Below are 8943 nucleotides of genomic sequence, written 5' to 3' on the forward strand. Positions count from 1 at the left end.
TAAAAAAAAATATATCAAAATGAAAAATTATTAGCCAACAGAAGCAGTACTTCATGAGTTCATGCTACTATATTTAGTGTATAAGAAGTATATGTTAGTATGTTACTCGGAGTAACACACAAGCACCCTATTTCCTTTCCCCATCCATCTTTTTTTCCCGACCTCATTTTAACAAGATCGACTCGTAACCTTATTTACATGATTTTGAAGTAAACCTACGTTAAATATTATGTACAACTTTGAAATATTTTATATCTCGCAAATAATAGGGTGAACTCGTAACCTTATTAACAGGAATTTGAAGTAAAATAGTATAAATGCACAAAATCAGTCCATTTTGCGAACTAAGATAAACTCCTTTCATTCGCTAGAGCAGAGTCACAGACCTAACCTACCCGAGGATTCAAACTCAAGACATCGAGGTTGAAGCAAGGAGTTTGCACCACTAGACCATGCCAAAGCTTGGTGGCAGTAAGGCAAATAATTAATTTGAAGAAGTTTCTAGCAACTAACCAGAATACACAACCAGATACATGGAAGACAACATCAGGTGTAAGCAATGCAAGCATGTGCTTCAGCTTGCACTAGCAGATACTGGTATATGCACGTGCTACTTGGAACAAGAGAGACTAGTCAATGAGATCAATATTACTCAATGTACCCCATATTATAAGGGTCAGTGTCCCAATATTTGATACAGCCAACAATTTTTTTAAGGGTGTTTTAGGTGTCACTCGTTTAATGTTAATTCAAGTAATTCCTATCTTTTTCCCTACTCAAGGGAGTTTGATGATAACCAAAGTATAAAGAATAGAGTCTTTCGGTCATGTGCCATTAGGGTACTCCAAATGTGAGAATTACATAACAATTAACCAGTAGTAAAAAAAAATTTAGGAACAATTATTTAAGGATGAAGGGTAACTATTAACTAATAATAGTAGCTTAAATTGCTAATTACTCCGTAGAAGGCACTACGAACAGAGCAACCAGCAACTACAAGGATACACTTAAACATACAGTAAAGTAAACAACAATAAATTACATATTGAATAGCACGATGGGATTGTGATCTAACCGTCAAAGAGAATACTCACTCAGCCACTTTCATGCCTGTTAAGTAAACTTTACTTTGAATTACTATGCCACCAATCCAAAAGCCGGGCATAACCATCAACCCTGCCTTTGGTTTTTGCTCGCTTTCATCAAGTACCAGGTTTTTCACCACACTTTCCATGTAAACCTCAGAGAACTCTGTTCCCTTGTTGACTTGAAATACCTTGACACTTGGGTCAAAAGAATGTGCGAGTCTATGCAAGAGCCAAATTGATTTTGCCAGTTTTAAGAAGGCCTGGTAGAAAGGGGTGCGAGGATGTCCACCCCCCATCACATAGTTCCGCTGATCCAAATTACCAAAGAAGGAGGCCTCCATTTTGGGGTGTACCAATATTAGATACTTGCTCCTGCAGAATTTACCAAAAATGGAATCAGGATTCTGACCCAGAGCATCTAAGGGATCCATTTCTCTCAAAGCAAGGTACTGGTGAAAGAAACTCTCTCTGTTCACTGAAAGATCTTCCGGTTTCTCTGTGAAACTTTCCTGTTGAAATCCCAAAAACATTCTTTGGCATATGCATGATTCAAATGCATATTTCTTGTGAGATCTCTTTGCATAAACAACACTTGGTTCAATCGACTGAGCTGCAGCATCGAGGTCCCAACCAGCTGCCTTCATCATGTTAATCAATGGTTTTGAAAAGTCATGGATAGCTTTGTATACAGATTCTACAGTTGAAATAAACAGATCAGGAGTTAAATCCACAGGGAAAAATCCATTTTGCTCTCCAGAAGCTTCTGAATCTCTTGTTGACAAGCCCCTAAGCTTAAGATTCTTTTCGAGTTTCTCTCGCTTTTGAGTAGCCTCTTCTATCTGATGCTGCAACTGATTTATCTCGGAATCTTTGTTCTGAATTTCTGATTGGAACTTTTTCACCATGACCTCATATGTCTTCAATAAACTTTGCTGCTCTTGGATCTCTGCAGCTAACCGAGAATCTTGAGGAGACACACACATAGGTTTGGGATTGTTTTCCCGGTAAAAATGCTTAAGCTCTGATAGATTCTTCAGCTCTGCAATGACTTGTTTATCAGCAACTTGAATTTTATCAGGATCATAGGGAGTATGAGCTGATTGAAGCTGGATATAAGCTGTCTTCAAAGAGGAAATATTATTAAAAATCCTTGATATTAGAGCATCTATAGCTTCGACACTTTGATTCATGGCCTCCTCCATTGGTTGAGGGTGTACTTTCTGGCTATTGCTCTCACGGAGTTGACTTTCCTTCACTTCACTGGGTAGCATAGCTACTTCAAAAGAACAGGTGGTCAAACAAACACCGCTCTCCCCAGAGCAACAACTGCAAGAATTATTCGCACAATTCACAAAGCCATAATTATATAGAGGGACAATTTGAATCCAATAAAGTATTAAAATAAACCGACATTTCATTTCATCACTGATAATTCAGCCATTAGCATATGGAACACAACTCAAAGTCGAAACAAAACCGGCTTATAATCGATGATCAACGATATTTAACAGTGACCTAGGAATGCCTAACAATGGCAATATAACAAAACCCAATTAGCATTTACCAGACTATCATACCATTGAATGCATTAAATTCATCTAAGCCAATATAAATTGGTTTCTTTCTCCAATCCCTAATGTTAGATCCTAGGCCGCCCAGGGCATGGTCATTAAGGGTTCAATTTAGGGTTCGAAACAAGCCCAAATAGGAATAGACTCGGTTCGAGCTTGAAAGGCTATTTTCGGATCAATTAGTCTAAAAATGCAACACATTAGCAACCAAATTTGACTTAATTATCAAATTAGGGTTGAAATAAATCACATGAAATCATTTCCGCTTAAGATTATCAACGTAAATAGCAAAAAGAAAATACTAGCAACAAATTCGGGATATAATCTTTCATAAACTCAGTAATTTATAATCAATTGTTCAAAAATTCACCATAGAAGAACCCTAAATTGGACAATTAAGTTAACGATAGTGTGCAATTAAAACCCTAGATCGTGAAATTAATATTCGATGATTATAAATTTGAAAACATCTTACCTCAGAAGCAGTATTAATGGAGGAGAGAAAGCTAAGAAGCCACTTCAATGGAGAGCTCGGAAGCCACTTCAATAGAGGAGAGAGAAAGGTGCAGCGTTAGTGAAAAGCTCGAAAAAGGGAAAAAAAATTGAAAACATGAAAGATGATTAATGATGCGCATTATACCAACCGTCAGATCTAAATAATGCTCCGTATCAACAATCAGCATTCATTGGTGTTTTTATAATCCATTCTCATTATGATGTCGTTTTGTAATGGTCATAAGTCATAACACTTTTCTATTACAGGCTTGATTGGTTTGATATACTCGTAAATCGATAAAATGCATAGCCAATTGATCAGATTGGTAAATAAAAAACACCTTTAGCGACAATTTGGAAAAAATAAAATAACTTTGGCAACAATTTGGTAAAAAAAGTAAAAAATTAAGCCCTAAGCGACAATTTGGTAAAAAAATAATCTCATGCGACAATTAACCCATAAATAACAAAAAATTCCATCAACCTAGTCGCAAATGCTTATATTAGTTTATTTTTTTTGTGGTTTTCTACTTTTCTTGCAACAACCCAAAAAAAAAATCATTTGAACTTCTCAAAACTGCTAGCAGGCGTAGTAGCAAGTTAGCAACCTTTAAAGGCCAACAACTTGAAATACCATGTCTAGTATATTACTAACATATCATTTTCCCCCAACATTTGAACTTCTCAAAACTGGCAGTAGCAACCTTTACCTTAACCATTTCCCCCAAAATTTATAGGATATCATGATCATTCGTAGTCATCCTCAATCGAGGCCTTATAATTAGGCAAATTATGCGATGCTTTTGCAACGTGCCAACGTGTCATGGGTGTGTACTGCATCAAGCTAGTTACAGTTCAAATTTTGCTACTTTACCCCCTTGCTAGTACGGAGTACTAAACAAAGAGAATATCAACATATCTGTTATCCAGTCTATATATATATAGTCATATAGAAGTGGCCTAGCCACTCCAACTCAATCTTCACGACTTCATGTTGAAGAAAAGGAATAATGCAGTCAAGGTGTCTCGAATAAGATCTCCCCCTGCTGCCGGGCCTGGTGTTTAGCACAAGCCAGCTTGTTGGTGCAGCTTTTTACCCGATGAATACTTCCTGTGTTCTCAATAAAGAAGTCAGGCCATTAGCAATATCATCTCCTAATAAACTCTGCGAAGTTTGAATTACTCAAATACACATACAGCAGCACATGCCAAACTTTATTTTCGCATGGTAATCAAGTACAATTTTGCTATACAATCTACAACAGTCAAAGGAATGTATAACCATTGTTTTTCATTTACTACAATTTGATAAAGCAGCCATACAGGTATGATTCTATGCATCAATCTACGGCCTTGGATATGCAGCTTAGATCATTAATAACTTCTCAGCTGCAAGCCTGCAATAGTCTGATTACCTCTGGCCAAAGACCTCATGGCACTAGTTGACAATGGAATTCTTGGAGATATTACATATACGTCAAACTCTGTTACAGCGGGTATGTACAAAGGTCATAGGAACATACAACCTGTCAGCTTTTTTCTAGAACTAGATCAAGCAGCCAGAAAATATAGACTATGCATCAATCTCAGGCCCTGGATATGCAGGTAGGCTCATTATTCGCTTGTCAATTACTGGACCTCCAACTGTGAAGTGGTAAAGACTTTGATAATCTGATCCTTTCAGGCCAAGCACCTCATGTACTGAAACAAATTACGGGACTTATTAACTATACTTGCAAAGTTGCAATTCGAAAAGAAAAAAAAACTTCATCCTACAAATCTACAATCAAAAGGTTTTTAGTATTAGTATTTATTTATTTTTAATTAGTTTTAGCACCAACTGCCTTCATGACATTTTTTGTTTCACATTCTCCCAACCCTCTTAATATTTGCTAGCTGTTTTACAATAATTTTTACCTAAATTAAATACAATAGGAAGGTAAGTCTACTGTCTACAATATGTCACAAAAGATTGTAACTTGCTTCATAATTGTAAATACTTCAATGGTTCAACCTGAGATTTCAAGGTAAGGTATGAATTGGAGCCAAGAGCATACAATGATATAAGTCTAAGAATTCTGATAGACGAATGAATTTGTCTTACAATCCTAAACTAATAAAAAAGATCAATTTGTGAAAGATATTAAATGCTTATTTTCAGCCCCAAGGGATACGTATATCATTACCCAATTACTAAATTAGCTTCCAATAATTTTTTGTAATACAGATTCGTGTCCAATGGCAGAGACATCATATATTGACAGTTAGTAATGCAAGACATCACTAAGAAATATGATTGGGATCTTGAGATAGCACAGAAAAGAAGCAACTGTAAACCTAATTTCTGCTGAATGAAACTAAAGGTCTCCTAAGTCCTGACCTAATTTTAAAACTTTTTATTCTGATAGAGTAATGATGCAACAAAGAAGAAGAAGAAAATACACTTTTTAATCCTTTTCAACGAGCCTAAAGGGTCCAGTGACACAAAGTGGCAACGTTTAGCAATCTCTCGAACAACTCAAGCAACAGGGAAATCCAATTTCAAACAATTCTCCAAATTTCAGTCAAGCTATATTAAGTAATTAGATTTAAAGACAATTTAAGAGGACCAATACAAAGAAATAGGAGAGCATGAAGGGGAAATTTTATATCATTACCAGGGTCATCAAAAAAACAGCCAATTCCAGTGGCAGAAATACCCACTGCATGAGCCTCTAAGTAAAGCACTTGTCCTAGAACACCAGTCTCCCAGAAAAGCCGAGGATACATCCATGCACCCTTTGCCTGCAATGTAGGCTCAAAATGCGATATCATGCCAAGGCTGAAACATCCATCTCCAGCAATGTCCTGTGTTCAAATCCAGATGTAGATTCAAGAATTGAGTTCGAAAGAATTCTAAAATGCTACAATAATATAAGTCTAAGAATTCTGTAAATTGATTGTCATTTCACTTCTTTCTCTCTCCCTCTTTTTTTCCCCCTATGATTCTGCCTAAATCCTTTATAGCAGTGTTCGACTCGGCACAACAGATCCTAATCTATGAAAACGCATAACTGCAAATATTGTCAACTCATATGAGATGGTTTAAGTAGCTTCTGCTAATTTCCTTTCATTCACTCAAAGGGGTATAACCAACACAGGAGTCAATACATAACGGTGAACAGGTCAGACTACATGTTGTGACGTGTAGGGAAAAAATTAGTACTTTTTTGCGGAAATTAAAATATATGTATCCAAACAATTACTAACTAAACCAATAAGATCCTTTTACATCAATAGCAACTTCAATTCACAACATGAAAATAAGAAAAAACAAATTGCTAATTTTGCAACAGTACCTGATGGCAGGAAAGTCTTTTCGAAAGCTCCTTACAGTCACCAGGTGCAAGTTCATAAAGAGGAAGGTCGACAGGGCAACCCTCAGGTTTCCTCCAAGTAAACTCTGGCCTCATAGCATTCCTTAGATCATCTAAATGATTTTCATTTCTCACCAAGAAATACAAACCTTTAGGCAAACCTGACACCCTATGAACAAATAAAGCAGCATGTACTTCACTATCCCAAGAGAGAGCCCTAAATGGCAATGCCAACTGTTTGCCTTGCTTCTCTCCGCTCCTTGATCCGGAGGGGAGACAATGCAATAGAATTTGATAAAAAGTATCTCTATGAATAACAGTTATTCCATCCATATCGACCGCACTCCTCCTCTTCCTAACCACCTCCCTAACTGTTAATCCCTTATAAGAGCTATCACTACATACACCACTGCATTGAAAAGGATCAATAATTACACTCTCCCCTACTGATAGGGGCTTCTTTACTGCTTCCGAAGTCCTATAGATAATATCCCAAACTACATGCTCTTTACTCAGTACATTAGGCTCTCCTTTCCAATCCAACTTCGAAAATTCCGATATCCTTGAGCTCAAATCTTTGAAATTCACATCAAACCCCTCTTCTCCCCCACGGGGAAACACCGCCAATACACAATCCGGGTGCTCAAACTCAATCCCGGAGAACTTACCCTTAACGGGGCGACTAGGAATTGGCAATTTAGGGAAAGATTCAAACCCAAACAGCTTCTCTAAGTCATCAAACCCTAACCCATCAAGCAACTTAACATCCCAACCAAGCTCAGCAGCTGCAATAGCAACAGCAGCAATAGCATGCCCAACATCATGATTACAATACCTAAACGCCCTTTCTCCATACTTCCAAGCTTCCCGCCAAAAAATCGATGAAAACCCAACAAAAAAACAATCATCTGGAAAACCTCTATCAAAAAACCCAGCTGGAATTTCAGCCCTAATCTCTAATCCATGCTCTTTAGGTGCATAATGAGCCACAAACCCAGAATTCGACAAACCCCCAATTGCAGGAGCAACAATATAAGCCTCAGTAGGATGCAAATTCCCACTACTAGGGTTCACCCTAAGAGACCAAGTTGAAAACCCAGTAGTTTTCCAAGCAGATAAAGCTAAAGAATCATATAACAACTGAGAAATTGACGAAAATGAAATGGGTTTTGGAGGAGGAAGAGAGAGAAAAACAGAGGAATATAAAGGAACCCCACCTGAAAATTGTTGTTCATCTTCTTCAATTGGAAAATGTTGGAGAGAAATTAATGGAGCATCAATGTATCTTCGAAACGGATTGGGTTGATTCGCCCAATCTAAACGACCCGGCCCTTTTGCGAATTTGGTGAAATGGTGTTTGGTTTGTTGATGGTATTGTAAGGTTTGTAAATGGTGGGATTTTTGCTGTTGTTTGAGTTCTTCCTCTGAAATTGAAGAAGATGAAGAAGAGAGTGACATTTTTAGTAGAATTCTGGAATTAGGGTTTGATTTTCTGATGGAATGGAGGCTGAAGAGATGGTGGTGATGACGGTGGAGAGAGAGTGAGAATCTGGGGAAGATGTAATGGTGGCATTGCATTGCGTTGAATATGGAAAATAAAGGATTTTTTAGGAAAATAAAATATTCGTGGGAAAATTTCGTAATTTTGAGTATGTTCTAGACAATTGAAACTTAACGGTTTGTAATGACGGTTGAGTTTTGTTGTAGATTGGACTCGTTCGAGTTTTAGTTGGTTTGAGGTTTTTTTTTTTTTTTTTTATTTTATCGGAAGTCGATTATATTAATTTAAGGACCTCTAGTCTATCAAAACATAAGGGAAAAGCTCACAAGGACAATAATTTACCCATACTTATTCAAGACTAAATGGAATAAGCTTTTTAAGATGATGAGCTACAAAGTTCCCATCTGTTTTGACATGAGACCAAAATACATAGTCAAAACTACGGGAGAAAAATAGAATGTTTTCAAGGATCGAGTCGATGTCAATTAAATAGATGTCCGTCTTGGAGAGTTTTCGAAACATGGATGAATTGTCAGACTCAAATATCACATTTTTAAGTCTAAATCTGCTAGCTAACTTAACAGCTTGCACCAAAGCTTTACCTTCATCAGCAATTGGCTCCCAAAATCCACGAACCATTGTTTTGATGCCTTGTTTAGTTCACCTTATTTTTACTTATTTTAAAAAAAATAAGTTCAGATCAGACCAGAAAAATAAGTTCAGATCAAATCATTGTTTTATGTGCAATTTGTAATCGCTAAATATGTTTAGTTTCATAATTACAAAAATTACATATTCATAAAATACACATTATTACGAATCTAACAAGATCTCACTTGATATATTTTTACCTTAATTATCAACATTTAAGGTTAAAGATTGGTCAAATCAGACAATAAGATCATATCAGATCGGAACAGATTAGATCAACA

At 36.7% G+C, this 8943-nt stretch overlaps 2 protein-coding genes across 2 annotated transcripts; both read right to left on the bottom strand.

The window, feature by feature from the left end:
* Positions 1–802: 802 nt before the first annotated feature.
* LOC110714559 (protein GRAVITROPIC IN THE LIGHT 1-like) lies at positions 803–3309 on the bottom strand. Its single transcript, XM_021893098.1, has 2 exons — positions 3135–3309; positions 803–2414 (listed from the first exon to the last, which is right to left on the bottom strand). The coding sequence occupies exon 2, from the start codon at positions 2357–2359 to the stop codon at positions 1091–1093; it is 1269 nt and encodes a 422-aa protein (XP_021748790.1). The 5' UTR covers positions 2360–2414; positions 3135–3309; the 3' UTR covers positions 803–1090.
* Positions 3310–4302: 993 nt separating this feature from the next.
* Positions 4303–8614, bottom strand: LOC110714558. Its single transcript, XM_021893097.1, has 3 exons — positions 6493–8614; positions 5812–6001; positions 4303–4855 (listed from the first exon to the last, which is right to left on the bottom strand). Exons 1-3 carry the CDS (start codon positions 8086–8088, stop codon positions 4728–4730), a joined length of 1914 nt encoding a protein of 637 aa, XP_021748789.1. The 5' UTR covers positions 8089–8614; the 3' UTR covers positions 4303–4727.
* Between the last annotated feature and the right edge of the window lie 329 nt (positions 8615–8943).

The sequence above is a fragment of the Chenopodium quinoa genome, unplaced genomic scaffold, assembly GCF_001683475.1.
Source record: "Chenopodium quinoa cultivar QQ74 unplaced genomic scaffold, ASM168347v1, whole genome shotgun sequence".
In the NCBI taxonomy this organism is placed as follows: Eukaryota; Viridiplantae; Streptophyta; class Magnoliopsida; order Caryophyllales; family Amaranthaceae; genus Chenopodium; species Chenopodium quinoa.

What these genes read in the sequence shown, in the direction of transcription:
- LOC110714558 (XM_021893097.1), bottom strand. Translation starts at nt 8,088, where the DNA reads ATGCAATGCCACCATTACATCTTCCCCAGATTCTCACTCTCTCTCCAC. An exon ending in AAAGACTTTCCTGCCATCAG is followed by an intron (nt 6,002 to 6,492) that starts GTACTGTTGCAA and finishes ATTTGAACACAG; the next exon opens with GACATTGCTGGAGATGGATG. An exon ending in CTGTTTTTTTGATGACCCTG is followed by an intron (nt 4,856 to 5,811) that starts GTAATGATATAA and finishes AATTTGTTTCAG; the next exon opens with TACATGAGGTGCTTGGCCTG.
- LOC110714559 (XM_021893098.1), bottom strand. Translation starts at nt 2,359, where the DNA reads ATGCTACCCAGTGAAGTGAAGGAAAGTCAACTCCGTGAGAGCAATAGC.